General features: G+C 39.4%; 2 protein-coding genes and 1 pseudogene across 2 annotated transcripts; 1 reads left to right on the plus strand and 2 right to left on the minus strand.

Moving 5' to 3' along the window:
* Positions 1-644: 644 nt before the first annotated feature.
* Positions 645-1589, minus strand: LOC140539633 (olfactory receptor 52L1-like). Its single transcript, XM_072662376.1, has one exon. The coding sequence runs from the start codon at positions 1587-1589 to the stop codon at positions 645-647; it is 945 nt and encodes a 314-aa protein (XP_072518477.1).
* A 7620-nt stretch (positions 1590-9209) lies between these two features.
* Positions 9210-9952, minus strand: LOC140539646 (olfactory receptor 10J4-like; annotated as a pseudogene).
* A 6986-nt stretch (positions 9953-16938) lies between these two features.
* LOC140539120 (olfactory receptor 52D1-like) lies at positions 16939-17877 on the plus strand. Its single transcript, XM_072661742.1, has one exon. It carries the CDS (start codon positions 16939-16941, stop codon positions 17875-17877), a length of 939 nt encoding a protein of 312 aa, XP_072517843.1.
* Positions 17878-19575: the final 1698 nt, after the last annotated feature.

Raw genomic sequence — 19575 nt, forward strand, 5'->3', positions numbered from 1 at the left:
AGGCATTGCACAACCTAAGCTATTTACTGGGTACATGGGTTAAAATGGTGTACTTTCACTCTTCTACTGCATTTAAGAAGCATGTCCTCCAACAGCAAATACAACCCTGGTCTGACTGACTGTACCAAATAGTAAGTTTGATGGCATATATTAAAAATAGACACATAAGTTCTCACCCTTTCTTACCCTTTCAGCTGTTTAAAAATGAAAGACTCACTTTGGCATGATGCTTTACTTATTAACATGGTTAAAGTTCCATGGGGCGTTTTAGCTTTTTGCAACGTGAGAAAGTCAATGTCTTTTTCTTTATCAATGTACAAGTTGCTAAGATTTGAAGTACAAGCTGCTATTAAGTAGTGACCACCAGGTGGCGACAAAGTACTGTTATTCACATGTCCAGCAAGATCAACCTAGACAATCCCATGTCCGTCCCCTTATTTGTTAAAAAGTACAAAAAGAAAGATTGTTTTATAAGTTTTATTCAGTGCATAAGTGGGTAATGAAGTCAGCCATGTCACCCCCTCCAACATCCCACCCAAACACCCCCAACAACACATATTTTTGGGAATAAATTGTATATTTCTGTGTGACAGTTAGTATTTATATAAAACTCTTAAACTCTGACAAAAATATGGTTTTGTTTTTCATTTTTTGTAGTTAAATGTGTTGCTGTTTAAGAGAAATATTACTTTGTCTCTTATTTCTTTGGTGTTAAGGCCATATATAAGTGGATTTAGAATGGGTGGAAAAACTAAAATAGAGATTCCCACAGATCTCCGCATATAGGGGGACACCTGACTGAATCTGTGAGACAGGACAGAGAAGATGGTGGTGACTTCAAACACAATAAACACCACCAAGTGGGTTGCACAGGTCCGAATGGCCTTGCTTTTGGTATCAGCCTGCTTATTGAGCAGACAGGTTTTTAGAATTCGAATGTAGGTGAATACAATCACAATAGTGGACACCCCCTGCAGGAGCACAGTCAGGGTTAGCCCATAGAGATTATTGACACTGGTGTTCTCACAGATCAGCTTCATAATGGAGGGGTTGTTACAGTACATATCAGAAATAACAGTTTGACATAAGCTGAACGGGGAGAGCAGGAGGAACACAATTCCTACCAATACAACATCAGTCACCCATATGCCCACAATCATCTTCTTCAGGTTGCTGGGGGTCATAATAGCATGATATCGCAGGGGCTGGCAGATAGCCACATAGCGGTCGTAGGCCATGACCGTGAGGATGATGAGAGCTCCACCACAGTAGAGGTGGACCATCAGAGCCTGGAACACACAGGCTGGGTAGGAGATGCTGCGGTTCTGCAGGTGGATGCTGGCAATGAGCTGTGGAAAGAGGGCTGTAGCTCCCATCAAATCATTGATTGGCAAATTGAAGAGGAGAATATACATGGGCTTGTGGAGTCTGTGGTCCAGAGCAATGATCAGTAAAATGGTGAGGTTGCAGGTGAGGATGAAGCAGTAGGCAACAACCCCCAAGATGAAGGTGGGCAAAATGCCAATCTGAGGAATGTCAAGAGACTCCATGCGCAAAAGCAAGGAAATGTTATTATAGCTGGTTTGCATTACAAATGATTAACTAGTCTAAATAGAACAAGAACTGTGGGGCTTCAATAGAAAGAGCTAATCTAAATAAGTGACTTAGCTGAATCTAAATCACTGTGGTATACATCTGAACAAGTGATGGGGAAAAAGATTCCCCCCAGAAATCATGCCCAGACAGTTTACCCCTAAAGGCCTATAACACACTGGCTTTTATTGTTGTCACCCAGGTTAGATACAGTCCCTGAGAGAGAATTTCCATCCAAGGCCTTGTGGATAGAATCCCTAGGTAACAGAGCAAAACATCTTCTTTCCTTATATACATAAATGAATACTATGTGTCTTTAAAAAGACAAATCATATCAAATCACACATTTTGTTGATTGAAGAGAAAATAGGTAGACACAACATCTGCAGAAATCTTTTTAAAATATATATTTTTTGTGAATGTTAATGGACTGTCACGAGTCTTTTATTGAAAAATGTCCAGTCTTGAGGCAGGCAGGCAGGCAGGTATTGTGGGTTTTTTCATGATATACAGTGGTCAGTTCCTACCAAAAGTGGTCCTAGAAAGGACAAACAGTGAACCTTCAACAGGGTCACAGGCACCATGATGTGATGAAGACTCACTGATGCGGTCCATTGAGGCCTTCAAAGGTCTTGTGGGGTTCATGCTTTGAATGAACAGATTTGTTGTGGTGGCAGTTTATTGATGGACTGTGTCACATTAGCCTATAGAATTTCTATGTATTGGAATACTTTCTTCCATCTACTCAAGCATTTTTTTAAATGCTACTGGCTGCCACACACTACAGCAATCACTACACAATCTAACAACACTCAGTTATTAGTACTTTTCATATCGAGCACACTGAATAAATGTCAACAGTGCAGGATAGAAAAAGGACACACAACTCTATGTTAATGACCTCTCCAAGATCTGATTGGCAGAAGACTGTTCTTCTTAAGAGCAACTTTCAGGAGACCTCAAAATTCATTATGCTGGGAAATGCTACAACCTCGTTGTAAATCAATCTGTGACTGTTGCTACTTTCCCATAGGAGTGGGAGTTCTGGAAGGATTACTCCAATAGCAAGCTGGACAATCCAAAAATAGGTATGAAGGCACCCATTGGTAACAGAAGACTTTACAAAGACCTACAGAAGACACGGCAAAATGCAAAAACATTTTACAAGTCCACTATTAGAATAACAAAAGAATATTGAAAGGACTCCATTAAGACAGCCACTGCCATCCAAAAAACATTGTACCTCATCTTATCTGCCCAAGACTACCTGGATGTTCCATAATGCTTCTGGGAAAATATTGAAAACCTCATTCCAACTCTGAAGCATTGAGGGAGCATCATTAGGGTTGTTCTACTGCCTCACAGCTTCTTATTTATTTGGAGAGTGACACAGTTATTGTAATTTTGCTTCTGTGCACCAGTTCAGTTGATTTGAAATTAAGCAATCAATTGTTGACTTAAAAACATAATTAACTAAAATATTGCAGTAACTGTTTAAAGGTTGCAAATATTTTTACGTAATTCCTACTCTTTTGAATAGTAGTATACATTCTTTGCAGTCAGTGACTGCCTGAAGTCATAGACATCACCAAATGATGCATTTCCTCCCTTGAGATGCTTAGTAGCCGGCCTTAATAGCAGCTGCCTTCAGTTTTGTTTGCTGTAAGTGAAGCTGCTTTGTTGAGCTGAGATTTGATGACTGCTTCACAAAGTGAAACAAAGTAGACTCAAGTACACTTTTATTATGCTACAGCGCACCAAAGTGTACAAAGTGTAGCCACATTAATGACCAGTGCACTAAAAGAGTGCTAAAATGGAACAACTGTGCCTGTACTTATTAGAAAAAATAGAACACAATCCTAACGTTACTTGTGTTATGTGTACCTAAATTTACTAAAATAGAACTATTTAACTTACTACTGTATATGTATTTAAATTCATATTTTATGTGAACTTATAATATGAAAGTATAATTAAAACACATTTCGTATTTGGTAGAAAAAAAATGCATTACTATACTAAAAGTATAAAAACATACTGCACTCATTGCCACTAACTGATTGGCAGCTGCCACAAACAAACTGAATGCTGCCACACAAGCTGCCACTGGATGATTGGCAGCTTCTACTAAAGGACTGGCAACAGCCACTGAGTAGCTACTTAAACTGACACTAACCAACTGCCAGATGCCACTCAAGCTGCCACTGGCTAAATGACAGCCACCACATAAAATGCTACTGGCTAAAAGCTGCCACATAAAATGCTACTTGCTTATGGCACACTGTGATCTCATAAGTTGCTGTTAGCCAAATAAATTATGTTGTACATAAAACTGGATATTTCCCACATATTACGCCACTACTCCACCAGTTAGGTTAATTATTGTGGTTCTTTTACAGATCTTAGAGTATCCACTAATAATAATTTTATAAAATAAACTTGTGTTTATTCAGTTGCCGTTTTCAAATAGATAGTGACCGGCTCATGGAAACTTAACAAAGCAAACTGATTATAACAAACTGAAAAAAAATAAATAAAAGCTGATCCAGTAACTAAGTCAGCTGTGCTCTGAGCAAGTCAGGTTCTGTCGTCAAACTCTAATCAAACCCACCATTCTAGCTTAAACTAACAAATTGCCTTAACTGACTAGCAGCTGCCACTCAAACTGTCACAGGCTGATTCTAAGCTACCAATAACGATATGGGCCAGATTTTAATGGCAGATGCAGTTCAGGATTATTTGGGGACGGGAGGTGAAAGAGAACAGGAGTCAGCACACTAATCTCACAAGTTGTTTGTAGCTGTCATGGCGTGTGAGGGAATAATAAGGGGGACAATCAAAAGGGAACCTGAACGTAAACCTACAGACAGAGCCTGGGCGAAGAGCGCTAGAGCAGCCACTGGGGAACCCCACCGGCCAGGCGTGCCAAGCACGACCTTCAGAGGACGCAAGAGCGCAGCACGAGTGGAGGGGCGAACCTCCCGGGGGGCGACCACGGGGCCTGGGGGCGGCCTACTTGGGCGACGTGCGTGGAGTCCCTGCCTCCATGCGGGATATAGGACATGATCGGCCGGCACCTAGGAGCGCTCCCCGGGACCATACCCCTCCCAGACCATGAGGTACTGCACCCACGCCTCCGGGAATCCAGCACCCGTCTGACCACGTGAGTGGGGGTCCCTGCTTTGAGGCAGTCGCAGGCACCACCTTTGCAGGTGGCAACAGGGGCGGCAGGCACTGCCTTTGCAGGAACATGGGTGACTAGCACTGCTTGCCTGGTAGTAGGCGCAGATGCCACTGCCCGGACTGGAACAGAGGCAGCTGGCACTGCTTGCCTGGTAGCAGGCACAGATGCCACTGCCAGGACACAAACAAGGCGAACGGGGCCACCAAGACTGGACCAGAGGTGGGTGGGGTCGCCCAGACAGGAAGTCCGTATTTGGGCCTGTGGGCGGCAGCTCGGCACTGCCCCGGGGGAGGGCGCGATACCGAATGCCTGACAGTAGCCAAAATATTATATACAAAATATTCGACACATTTCCCACATATTACTTATTATTTTGAGTTAGGTGAAGATTTCTTGTAAATCATTGTCCAGACCTTTGAGAAGAATCCACTTATAGTAATTGTGTTTACTCGGTCGCCGTTGGCAAATGGATATTGCCTGGCTCATGGAAACAAAAACTGATACAGCACCTGAGTCAGCTGTGCTTGTTCATTAAGACACAGTGGGTTTGTTTGTGCAATACAACCTAAGTAAAAGTCACACCTATTGGCCCCTGGAACCATATATTTGCATACTGGACACGTCTTCCCACCACCATTTACAATTAGTGTGTACTCGTTCCCTGTAGCCGACCATATCAAATGAAAGCCTTGCCTTTTCTCAGTGGAGGTTTGCATTAAGGTAACTCAATTACAATACAAAGTTTTTAGACTTGGGTACAAACTCCAATCAAACCCAATATTCTGCCTTACTGACACTAAAAGCGTCCACTTAAACCTGTACTGACTGATTGCTAACACTCAAGCTGCCACAAAAAGGAATGTGAAAGTGGAGAGGAGTCAGCGTGGTGAGTTTGACTAAAGTTGGGGAATAGAATTTAGTTAATGGGGGCTCTCTTGATGAATTAGACCATGTAATGCTGTGTGTGAAAGCCAGTTCTGTCTCTTGAAGCATAAATTCACATAAAATAGCAAGGCTTAACAAAACAACTACAAACATTCTTTTGTATTAACTAAACTCAAATCGGCAAAAAGACATCCCAAAGCATCATGGGAGCACTCCTATGCAATACAATATCATCATGTCACAGTTTGAGTCAATTAAGGAAAACCACCTGTAATCCACCACAGAAATAACCCGCCTCTCGGTTACTATGTTTGACCAACTAGATTAAATATCCAGCACTTCTAGGTTGCCATGCATTAGGATATGAGGAGAAACCATGGATACATTTTGAGCAGGTTATGTCATCAATCATACCCACTATACTGACACTAACAGCTGCCACTAACTGACAGTCACTGGCTGACTGTCAGCTGCCCATATCAGCAGCAATTCATGCTGCCACTGAATTTGCAGTATACTGACAACAACAGTTCTAACAGTTTTACATGAGACATATGATTCCAGATCCTTTATGTCCATTATTTGTTGTGAAAGGGAAAAAGGTCACATCTGGCCATGAAACTGCTCATCAGTCAATCAGACTATGTGAAAATTAGGCACAGTACATTCTGACACCTCAGCATTATGGTGTAATGAAAAAACAATGCTAAATTTCTAAGTAAGTTAGTAAGTCCCTAATTGCTGGGTGCACAGAACCCAGTCATCATCAGTTCAATTAATTGTATGAGTTAAAGGTGTGATGGAAGTACATCTACATGGAAACACTGAAAAGATGTTCTTGCTATGAAAGCTATGTTTCCAGTGACTTAAAGTACAGATAAATTACAAAGCTCTGATAACACTTCTGATCTGGATACGAGTAGATGGGGCCAACATAGTGAACCAACATTCCTTTAAAGTGCATCTACTCACCCCCTCAGCTAGCCGATGAACACTAAAAGGAATACAGTTTGTACTAGCCAACGCTCCACCAACAACAGGACATTGTGATGTAGTTCTTTGGCAGGCCATGATAATGCAGCTGTTGGCCTCCGAGACCTACCGGATTCAATCCTTTACAACACAGTGACCCATGGAGGGAATACAGGAAATGAATGGTCTGCTGCTGCCCAGTCTTTTTGCTCTTGCTGTTTTCCCCACACTACAGCATGCCAATTTAATGATACACCACTAAAATGCAATTGAACTGAAATGGGATTACAACACATGTTCTAATGGTGGGGGGAATAATGGGGTATAATAGCAGGCGATAACACCCCCTGCTATTATACTTGCTAGCATTGGGCAGTTAATTAGGCCTTTGTCTCCATGGTCACGCTTACACAGCTGCTGCTCATCCACTTCCTGGTTGTTTGTGAAGAAGGAGTTCCTCCAGCTGTTTCTTTTCACTTGAGTTAAGTCCTTTTTTATTCTGTGTCACAGCCTATCTTAACCCTAAGCCTCAAGGGCAGGAATGTTGTACAATATTATCACACAAAAACGTTTAACAAAGTCCAGCATCCAACATCATAATGGCAACTTTATTAGTATTTGCTCATATGAAGGTAATACCTTATTTACTGTACAATACAGTTCTAGAGTTGTAATATTATTAACTATAAACAATTAAAGACTGAATTACCTTGGCATAGTTAAATAATGAGAGTTAGAAGTGGTACTGTGAGCCTCAAACACTGTTGTGTATCTTTTTCAAAAGCAAAATCCACACAAATAAAATGGAGCTGTAAAACACTCCAATTCCCAAACCCAAAACAACAATAGTCTTAATCCATGATTTTTACATCACCGAAATGTACAAACACTCAGCCCACTAGCGAAAACCTTTCGAGGCTAAAGGCAATGTCTACTCTGGGAGAATATAGAAGTGAGGCTAAAAGTCTAAAGCTAATGCTAGCTGACTGGGCGGAGTAGAAAGGCTGACCAAAGGACCAAAGGTAGCCAGTGAAGCAAGTGGGTGCTAGCCGGATGCTTGGCTAAAAGCTAACTCTACCTTGCTACAATCTTTTCAGCTAGCTAACTGCTCACTGTGCAGACTGGTCACCAAGATGACCCAGAGAGGAGAGCTATACACACTATAATGTTTCTATGATAAAAATGAGCGACAAGTAATCTACTTGTTAGTTTTTACTAAGTGAAACATTTTTAGACTGATAGCAACCTACAGTACCAAGTATGAAGATGTGCTTCAGCCCTGTAACCCCTTAAAACCTCAGCTATATTACACCCAGTATTATTCTGACAGTACAGTGACTATAGTGCAAATAAAATGACTAATTGTCAAGGTATAGAAGTGTATATTAAGCATTTGGACACTCCCTGGAATTGTTAATGAGTTGAACACCTCGTAGGTCACAAAAAGAGGGTTAAAAAAGGGGGTTAACAAACATTTTTGCATTAACATAATTAAACATAGAATTACATAGATTTCACAGACTGAAGTGTTGGAATGATGTTACTTTTCAGGATGTAACACTCAGCAGTAGAACAGTTAATATTAATGTGGTCAGTAATTATCAGTAGTCGTAGTTCTACAGGAGACGTGTAACACTGCTGTTCAGTTACCAGTGAACTACCCTAATTATTTGTTCACTATAATTTACTGGGCAATTAACCAGTATTACATTATTTTTAATAGTAGTAACTTACATGTTAATAAAGCACTACTTGTTTGTCCCTGCATAGTTACCTGTATTACATAGTATTGCCAGTACTATATAGTATTACCAACCTCTTAGTTGATACCATAAAGATCCCAACAACCCGAGGTTGCAAAGTAATCCTAATACATCAAAAACATCTTTGTTTAACCATGGGAAAGGTTTATTTTTTTGCTGAAAACATGCCCAGAAACCCATTTGACATTGTCTATTTGTAGAACATACTGATTTCCTATCGCTGTTTTATTTCTGTGCACTGATGAGACCAAATCAGTGCTCATTTAAGTGTGTGTTAAGTGTACAAGCCATCAATTGTCTTACCATGACTGTTTGGTACTATAGCTTTTAGCTTAGCTCACATAAACTCTTCGATACAGTTCAGTTTTTCTAATCCTCACTATTCCTGATTTTGGTAGTAGTCTTTAAGAAATAGATTTAATCCCTCTGCATCCTATGCTAGTGATCTATATGTTGATAATGTAACAGCTGCTGGTTACCAGCAAAGCCGAAATTATGCTGGTTAGTGTTGATTTTTTTATCAGGTATATTTGCATATGCTTACACAGAATAGTGTGTTTGCACTCATTTTTATCAATCTAGAAATAAAGGTTGTTCATTAATATTTGACCTAAATCAGAGTTTAAACAATTTAAGCAACAGCAATAAATCATTTCACACAAAGAAAGGAAAATATATGTGCTAACTCAATGTTAAATGAATGTATAGGTTTTTCTTTCCTGTGCTCATTTTTTATTTTTTATTTTTGTAGTTTGTTTTTGGTTTAAAAAAACGGTTTGTTTTTGTTTGTTTTTGTTTAAAATAAACACTACTTAGTCTCTTATTTCTTTGGTGTTAAGGCCATATATGAGTGGATTTAGAATGGGTGGAAAAACTACAATTGAGATTCCCACAGATCTCCACACATAGGGGGACACCTGACTAAATCTGAGGACCGTGAAAATTTGTGGTGACTTCAAATACAGTAAACACCACCAAGTGGGTTGCACAGGTCCGAATAGCCTTGCCTTTGGTATCAGCCTGCTTATTGAGCAAACAGTGGGCATATGGGTGCTGAATAGGGAGAGCAGGAGGAACACAATTCCTACCAAAACAACATCACTCACCCATATGCCCACAATCATCTTTTTCAGGTTGCTGGGGGTCATAATAGTGTGGCCCTGTCTCAGTGGCTGGCAGATAGCGACACATAGCGGCCGTAGGCCATGACTGTGAGGATGATGAGAGCTCCACCACAGTAGAGGAGGTAGACCATTAGAGCCTGGAACACACAGGCTGGGTAGGAGATGCTGCGGTTCTGCAGGTGGATGCTGGCAATGAGCTGTGGGAAGAGGGCTGTAGCTCCCAGCAAATTATTGGTTGGCAAATTGAAGAGGAGAATTTACATGGGCTTGTGGTCCAGAGCAATGGTCAGTAAAATGATGAGGTTGCAGGTGAGGATGAAGCAGTGGGCAACAATGACTATGATAAAGGTGGACATAATGCTGGATTGAGGAATCTCAAGAGACTCCATGTGCAAAAGCATGGAAATGCTAAAAGAATATTTAGTCTGCATTAAATTAACGTCTCTTAAGTAAACAATTTGCAATTGTAAGAGCTGGACCTAAAGCATTATATTAATCAGCAAACTATTTCAATGCATTTCTCAAATGATCAAACTAAGAAAAACTAATCCTTAATAATATGTTAGTAGTCTTTTTGTCCAGCTTTGTTTACAGCACCTTTCCATCCCACAATCATATTGCATTGTCTTTTATTCTTTTCTTCCAAGCCACACAGGGTTCCTGGAAAGGTATTCATGTCATTAATTGTGGATTAACCCTCTGAGACCTACAGCATCTTGAGATGCACAAAATGTGACTAAATGTGATCTTAAATTTCACGATAGTCTTAAAAGACAAAATGCTGTCATTGAATAAAATACCCAACTGACTTCACAGAATGACTTCACACAACCTATAGACTATGTACATACAATATATGGCCAAATATTCATGGACATCCCTGTCCAGTGATTGCATTCAGCTGCTTTAAGTTGCACTTATTGCTAACAGAATAGTACTCTCTTGAGCACATAAACATGAACTTATTGGCACCATGCTTAATGCCAGGTATGGGCTAGAGGGCTTTCTGTTAGATGGCATTCAAACACTGAGCACAACAACCTCAAAAACGGAAATAGCTGAGACAGGATTTACTAAAGTCTTCTGAAATAAGTTGTTTTTTTAAAGGAAGTTATTCTTTAAAATCTTTTTTAAAGACTTTTATTTTCTATTTTTTCTTCATAAGAGAGATAAGATAAGATAATCCTTTATTAGTCCCACAGTGGGGAAATTCTCAGTGTCACAGCAGAAAGGAATAGCAAGACACTCAGTTACAAAGTTACAAATATAGATAAATAATTTACACCATATACACAATATAAATAAGAATTAAAAAAGCGATAACAATATTATTTCATATGGCAAATGACTCTTAATTGCACAGGTGAGGGGGGGTATTGCACATAGTATTTTTGCATTGAGGGATAGTTTAAGTGTGTGTGTATGTGGTTCGCTGGGAGCAGTGCTGGTTGTGCAGTCTGACGGCAGCAGGAAGGAAGGACCTGCGATACTGCTCCTTCACACACTTAGGGTGAAGCAGCCTGTCACTAAAGGAGCTGCCCTGTGCTGTCAGAGTCTCATGCATGGGGTGGGAGCTGTTCTCCAGCATGGATGCCAGCTTGGCTGTCATCCTCCTGTCTCCCACCACCTGCACTGAGTCTAAGAAGCACCCCAGGACAGAGCAGGCCCTCTTTATGAGTTTGTTCAGTCTCTTCTTATCTGCCGTCGAGATGCTACTGCCCCAGCAGACCACTCCATAAAAGATAGCAGATGCCACCCCTTTGTGGAAGAAAGTCCTCAGGAGTGCTTCCTGCACTCCAAAGGACCTCAGTCTCCTCAGTAGGTAGAGTCTGCTCTGGCCTTTTTTGAAGAGTGCAGCAGTGTTGACTGACCAGTCCAGTTTGTTGTTTAGATGAACACCCAGGTATTTATAAGAGTCCACACTCTTGATGTTCATACCCTGGATGTTCACTGATGGAGGGGGGTGTCTGCACCTGCGGAAATCCACCACCAGTTCTTTGGTCTTTCCTGTGTTTATCTGCAGATGGTTCTGCAGACACCAGTCCACAAAGTCCTGAATCAGTTCTCTGTACTCGCTGCCCTCCTCATTGGTTATGAGGCCGACGATCGCTGAGTCATCAGAGAACTTCTGGGGGTGACAGGTCGGTGAGCTGTACATGAAGTCAGCAGTGTACAGGGTGAAGAGGAATGGTGCCAAGACCATTCCTTGAGGGGCTCCTGTGCTGCTGACCACCAAGTCAGAGACACAGTCCCGTGCCCTCACATACTGTGGTCGGTTGGTGAGGTAGTCCAGTATTCAGTTCGACAGGTAACTGTCCACTCCACAATGTACCAGCTTGTCCTTTAGGAGCCCTGGCTGTTAGTGCTGCTAAGTGGGGATACAGCAGGGGTGTCTGTGAAGGGGTAGGGCTAGGTGATTGATCAAATCTATTGAAAAATAGATTGAGATCATTCACCCACTTTTGGTCCCCCGCCATCTGGGAGTTAGACTTTGTGTGTCCAGATATGGTTTTAAGGCCTTTCCAAACTCCCCTGACGTTGTTCTGCTGCAACTGTTCCTCCAGCTTCTTCCTGTAGCTGGCGTTCCCCTCCCTGATCTTCCTTCTCAGTTCCCTCTGCACAGCTTTCAGCTCATCCTTGTCACCAGATCTGAAGGCCCTCTTTTTCGCTTTTAGGAGAGCCTTTATATCTGGATTAATCCATGGCTTGTTGTTGGAAAAACACCAAACAGTCTTGGTGGGCATGGTGTTATCCACACAGAAGTTGACATAGTCCATAATGCAGTGAGTTAGGTTGTCAATGTCCTCCCCTTTAGGATCACACAGTTCTTCCCACACCGTTGTTTCGAAGCAGTCCTTCAGAGCCCCCTCAGACTCCTTAGACCATTTCTTCTTCATGTTTCTTTTAAGAAGGTATTCTTCACAGAAAAATTCTATTTTAACCTAAAAGAACCTCTAATTACTAAGATGAATGTCTAATTAAACACGTTTAAAGGTTAAGTGGATCTGCATAAGCAAAATATGGGGCTTCCAGTGTCACGATACAGTTATCATAGTTTAGTTATCACCTGACCTGTTGGTCATTTCCTCCACCGTCACTTTTAGTTATTGTTTATTGAAATCTATGATAAGGCGTACAATGTAGCATGTTATGAATGGCCTACATGTCTTAAGAAAATAATCACTAGGCCTACATGATTTTGAAAAGTCTCACAGAATCGCTCACACTGCACCCCAATTATTTTTGTAAATGTAGAAGCATACACACTACAAGAGTGAATACAGATGAGGCTCACACACAGTAGACAAGTTTCACCAGGAGACCATCATCCATTTGTCACCCCTGACAAAGAGTGCCTGATGACAAGATTAAAGTGCCTAAAGCAAAAAAAGTGCCATCATCATACATGTGGGTTTTCACCTCTGAGTTGAAATTCATTTTAGGTTTCTCCACTGTTCTCCATAGACCCAGGACACGGAGGGGGGCTACAGCACAAATTCATGTTTGAAGATACAGAATAACTTTTAATAAGTACAGAAACAACAACTACAGCAAGTACTGTATCTCCATAATCAGTTAAGCATGTGAGACTTCTTGTCCCTATTTCTCTAAAACTATGAGATTCAGGAACGGCATTGCTCCTTTTCTGTTTGGACTTTTTACAGGTCACAACTGAGAAAGGATTTTAAGATCCCTTGGAAAGTTCTGCAATGTGCAATGTGCAGTAAAGCTTCTCTAAATCTGTATTGGCATTGTAACACTGCCTTCTAGTGGACGGTTTATCTCTAAGTCATTATACAGTTATGACCTTAAGCCAGGGCCTGTAGTTTTGATCCTGAAGGACCACAGTCTAGCACAGTTAGGGGATTTCTCTGCTCTGAAACACTTTCACATTTAGTTCATCAGTTTAATAATTGTGTTACAGCAGGAATTCACCAAACCGTGTTGGACTTCATAGCCACTGATGTGGAGTTAGATCATTGTAAAATGATCTTGAATTGTATTTACCTGAAAATAAATAACTACATACTGTATATCGCTGCTGTCCAATGAAGAACATGTGTCTACTCCCTCATTTGAATCCTGCAGCTGCTCTGTATGTAAATAATTTTGAATTAATATGCCAATCATTTCTATTGGTCCATTCAAAGTGAATGGCCTTCATCTGTAAAGTTTGTAAAATGTTTTTCATTGGAGAGCGACAATATGCATATGCACATACACCAAACATCATCATTTGGAGTGAAAACTTGTAAGAGTCATATTTTACCCCTTAGGATAACTGTTAATTGTTTTTCACAAAAAAAGTTTCTTTATTGCATATGTTCTTCAGAAGTTGTGTGACTGGTTCCTCCAAGAACCAACTACTAAAACAACCAATCACTGACCACTGTATTGCTCGGTGTGTAGAGGAAGGCCACTGCCCAGTCTACAGTGTAGGCTACTGTTTGCTGTTACTGACTAGAATTTAGTGGCTTCCTGTAAATTGCATTTGCTGTTTTATGTACTGATTTACTCCTTTACTTGCCATAGATAGATGGTAAATATTCTATTTTGTAATACAGTAAAAAAAAAAAGTAGAACGAGGCAGAAGTGAAAGTGCTTTTTGTTAAGACATTGTTCAGATGTAAAACCTGGGCTGTATTCTGTGGTAAAATCAACTGTAACTCGATGAGAATACCTCAGATTCAAATCAACACTTTAGAACTGCATGAGCCTGTACCACATTTTTTTGTCACATCTGTGGTTTTTGGCTTGTAGTATGTTGCACTACAAATGTTTTTCATAAATTTGCCTGCTGAGGCAGAAAGCTCAGATTTGTCTGACTGTGAGATATTGACCAACCACTGTCATGTTTCTGTAACAAATTCTGGGCAAATTTATTTGAGGAGTCTTTAAGTAAAAAAGTGAGACCTGGGCCTGAAAGAGGTTCACTTGTTCAAAACACAGCCTGCACACTCTCAGGAACATTCTTACATCACATCTCTCCCACTGTTGCCCTAAACAAACCATACAGCACACTGACAAAAACAAATTATGACATAATGAGCAATAATGTGCTGTTAATTAGCCACTTGTGCCAATTTGCCTCCACAGAGGAAGAGTAACTGTAGCATTGCATTTAATGAGCTCTAAAATTAGGTGTTTTTAAGAAGCATTAACATTTCAAATAATAATTAATCCCTCTGGAGCTAATTCACAAGATGTTTACAACATACTTAATCTTTACTTAATGAGGAAAGCTGATAATGAAGTCCCAAGATGTTTTGCATGTTTCAAGAGGAGTGGACTTTATACCTTATTATCAGTTAAAATAAAAACACACATGCACACACACACACACACACACACAGTGACCAAAGGCCCACACTGTAGTTATAAATTTAGAACATCTGTATAATATCCATTGTATGTTTCTATGCATAACTAGAAAGAAGTTGACATGGTTTAATCTTTTTGTCAATCCTGATGGCATATCAAGCTTAACATTTTAGCATCCTTAACATGTCTACAAACCCACCTGCACAAGTATAGATAGGTTGCAGTCAGTAATTGGTCAGCATTAGTCAACAATAACTACAAAGTTTACCTATATTTCTCAGGTAGACCTGATAAAATGGCCAGTAAGACAAGGTACAAAAAGCATACAGAAGTTAGATCATGGTCATACGTGATTGTAAGCGGGTCACAAAGGTCACAGAAGGAATGTATGTGAGGTGTTTTGTCTTGTAAAGACCTTGATCTTTTGAGTGGCACTTAATATTTGTCCCACAGGACCTACCGTTGGCAGCAGTACCTGGTCCCTGGTCACTGGTGGCGTGAGGAACCACAAAGGACATTAACAAGCCACTGGTGGCTTCTGTAATTGACTGTTCATTTCAATAAACCACAAATTTGTTTACACACATTCTTATTGTAGAGAGCCAAAGGCATTGATTCTGTAGTCACAAATCATGGATTTCCTTGTAAAATGTGAGAACAGCAACAATGGAGAGCTTAGAAATGTATGTAACTGCTTCACTGGATACATTAGTGTTCTCTACAAATTACGACCCAAATTCATAAATAAAACTTTAGCACTTAATTTTATATTGACATGTATAGATCCAGCAGGCTGTTGTGATACTACTAGGGGGCAGTTTACTGTCAGATATTTTCAACGCACATTATTTGTTTTTTCAACCATAAATGTTTTGCATAATTTGTGTGGTTTATTATATTGTGACTTAAGTGAAATTCAACACATTTAATTGCATTCATTGTTATGTTAGATTTCTAGATCAGGTCTGGGTTTTTTAAAAGCAAAGAATTTGCAAATGGTAGAGCAATCATTATTCTGAACACTCTCTCTACCAGTTAAAATGAGTTTAACACTAAGATGCAAGTACTCACTTGTTTGATTTTGCTGCTGTAAAAACTGACTTTCCCTGTGGGATAAATAAAGTGATCTATCTATCTATCTATCTAAGATGTTTTTGGCAAACAGTTTTGGGGGACGCCAGTTACAAAGGTTAGGATCCCTGGAACACTGACACTAACTTGTGTTCTTGAATGGCCCATGTTTAAAAATGTAATTAGGGCAAACAGAGAAATTAAACTTGATTCAACTGAAGGTGCTACAAAAGGTTGTTTTGGTGATGCCATAGAAGAACTATTTTTCATTCCATTTTCATATAGGTGATGTATGTGTGAAGAACCTTTTAAAGGTGTAATGGATGTTTACCAGTTTTAAGATTCTACACAGTCATTTCTCAAAATTGTTTTTGCAAAAAAGTATAACTGGCCAGCAGTGCCTTTATGAGTCACTGGGTTTAGTAATTTATCAATTGAACAGATGTCAAACAAAGCAGTGTCTACATAATCAAAGTAGAGCCCCAGAATATTATCCCTGTGAGTCCCTTGTCCCATGAGTGCTGCTGGGGCATGGTGTCAATATATAAGGGTAGACGGTCAGTGGTGTAATACAACTGATTATTTTGTTTGTAGGAGCGTTATTTGGATCTCAATGTTTTTTTTTTACTCAAGGACACTAACTGTATCAATGTTAAATGATTGTGTTTAGATAATCGTCTAAGATTTTTATTTTCTATTTTTAAAAAAATTATTTATTATCTCACAATTGTTATTTTACATTTCAGCAGTCTTGCTCCTAATGATTCAGATCCTTCTGAGATATACCCATAATATTTACATTACATGCAGTTATTTCAGGACAACAAATGTGTGCTAGGCAAAATATCTTTTGAAATTTTGAGGAGTAGAAACTGCATTGCAAAAACAATGTTAAAAGAGCAACTTTAATTTGAAGAAATATTTCAGATAATTAAAAGATTCCTGGTTTATGTTTGTGCAAAAGATTCTAACCTTCATCTGCCTTCTTCTTCCTATTTCAAACAGCTATCCAATTAATTTTCGAATGGAAAACGTGACATATAATAGTCTAATTCTACAGCTAGAGGGACTCGTTGTACCTGATCAGTTCTTATACCCTACATTTTTATTCTTCCTGATTTTCTATGTGCTCATTATGATTACCAATATTGGAATTGTTCTGCTGATATCAATGGAAAGAAATTTACATGAACCTATGTACATTCTCTTCTGCAATCTTCCCTTTAATGATGTGCTTGGAAACTCCATCACAATCCCGCGGTTACTGGTGGACCTTTTAAGACCAATGTCTGAACGCTCCATTGGTTATACTGATTGTGTTGCTCAGGCTTTCTGTACTCACTTGTATGCAACCACTTCTCACACTGTACTGATGATTATGGCCTTTGACAGATATGTTGCCATATGCAATCCACTGCGTTACACAACTATTATGACTCCCAGAATGGTGATGAAACTGACTGCATTAGCCTGGGGTGCTGCAACATTCCTTGTGGGTATTTTGTTAGGTCTCACAATAAGGCTGAATCGCTGTGGGACAATAATAACAAATCCATTCTGTGATAATGCATCACTGTTCAAACTGTCATGTGAGAATCCTTACATTAATAATGTATACGGCCTGACGTACACAGTCGTCCTTCTCGTCTCATCCATAGGAAGTATTACACTCACTTATACAAAAATATCAGCTGTCTGCATTACAAGTAAAAACAAATCTTTAAACAACAAGGCTTTGAAAACCTGCAGCACTCACTTGGCCGTCTATTTGATCATGTTGCTCTCTGGGTTTCTTATCATCATACTGCATCGTTTCCCTGTTTATTCAGACTATAGAAAACTGTCTGCTCTTCTCTTCCACATTATCCCAGGCCTTCTAAACCCTGTCATATATGCACTGCAGTCTAGCGAGATCAGACATGTTATGATTAAAATATTGCATGCAAAGAAGGTTATGCCATGAAAGTAATGTTTACTCTGCCATGAGCTAGCTAGTTTCAGAACTGCTGTATTTGCTTCTTTCACTCCATGTTCTATATTATCTTCTTAATGTACTGTATAGCTAATAACATATTTTTAATATTGTCAAATAATAATAAATGTTTCAACATTGCACCATTAACACACCCTTGAAACTTTCTAGAGCAAAGATGAATTACAAGTTATAATATGCTGACATATGATTAAAAGTTGTGCTTTATGCTCGAAAAAAGCCAAGCTGTTTTTCCAAGCTGTTACAGGTCTTTATGTGAAATCACAGTGTAACCACTGTTTAAAAGGACTGTCAGAGTTTAAGAATAAACAGAAAGTGAACCCATGAGTGTTACTGGAGATGTTGAGGTGTTTTATTAAAAGAATTTTGCTGGGTTTTTTTTGTGAAAACGTAAACATAAACCTGCAAATGTTATCATTACATATTTTAGTTTATATTTTATTAATTTAAAAGGAAAACAAATATGTGTTACACTAAAAAGTTGAGTAGAGTTGAGATAAATGGCAACACAGGACTAAATATAAATAAATATAAATGTAAATAAATATACATATAAATACATATTGCTGCTTATTTAGCACATTATTGTGAGGTCACTTTAATCAATCTGGCTGATGTTTAAAGGTTTTTAACATATGTTTATCAAAAATTTTTAAAACACCAGTTTGTCATGCTTCTACATCCTCCAAAAGACTCTGCTAACTCACAACACCTGTGTTTATCCCTTTAAGTCTGTCAGTTTGTCTCAATCCTTGCAAAGTATTGTTTTGTGACCTATTTTTCCCTTGTTTGCCTTTTAATCTATGATTTACACTATTGCTTGGTCTGGCCTTGCCTTACCTTACAATGCCTCTCTTTTGAATTTCTTTATAACTAAGACACCTTATGGTTAACTTTACATTTATTTTACCAGTGTCTGGTTTATTCCCCCACTAAAAATCAGCAAATTCTGAAAGCACTCTGACACCTGAAGCTGAAAGTCAACAACCTGACGCTGAAAGTATTTGGCTTTGACAACAGGGGAGGGATCCACAACATACCACAAAATCACCATGAACCATACATTTACATTTATGGCATTTAGCAGATGCTCTTATCCAGAGCGACTTACAAGGTTACTCGTATTACAGAGGTGGGCCAATGTAGTGTTAGGAGTCTTGCCCAGGGACTCTTATTGGTGTAGTGCAGCATAGTCACCCAGACTGGAAATCAAACCCTGGTCTCCCACATGGTGTTGTTGCAATGCAATGGTAGGTGGTGGTGTTATCTGTTGCGCCACACCAACCACTAAAGCTGACATTTTTGGAATGGCCCTCACAATCCCCTTACTTCAGTATCTTTAAAAAAACTTGTGGGTAGATCTTAAACATTTCCCCACTGTGGGACTAATAAAGGATTATCTTATCTTATCTTAACATGTTGTTCAGCAAGATAATATTGCATAACTAGAAGCTCTCTCCAATGAAAGTGAGAGGAAAATCTTTCAAAAGAACAGAAAGACTTGGCTACTAAAAGCAAAACTACAAACTATGACACCTAAAGTGGATAAGTACAGCATGTCTACATTTTGCATATACCACAAACATTATGCAACTAAAATATCAATACATAAATTAATTTAAAGGTGTGGAGACAGTTGCCATCTGCAAAGTTAAGAGAAAATAATAA

Source organism: Salminus brasiliensis, chromosome 18 (genome assembly GCF_030463535.1).
Source record: "Salminus brasiliensis chromosome 18, fSalBra1.hap2, whole genome shotgun sequence".
In the NCBI taxonomy this organism is placed as follows: Eukaryota; Metazoa; Chordata; class Actinopteri; order Characiformes; family Bryconidae; genus Salminus; species Salminus brasiliensis.

Excerpts from the sequence above, each read along its gene's own strand:
- LOC140539120 (XM_072661742.1), top strand. The coding sequence starts at position 16,939 with ATGGAAAACGTGACATATAATAGTCTAATTCTACAGCTAGAGGGACTC.
- LOC140539633 (XM_072662376.1), bottom strand. The coding sequence starts at position 1,589 with ATGCAAACCAGCTATAATAACATTTCCTTGCTTTTGCGCATGGAGTCT.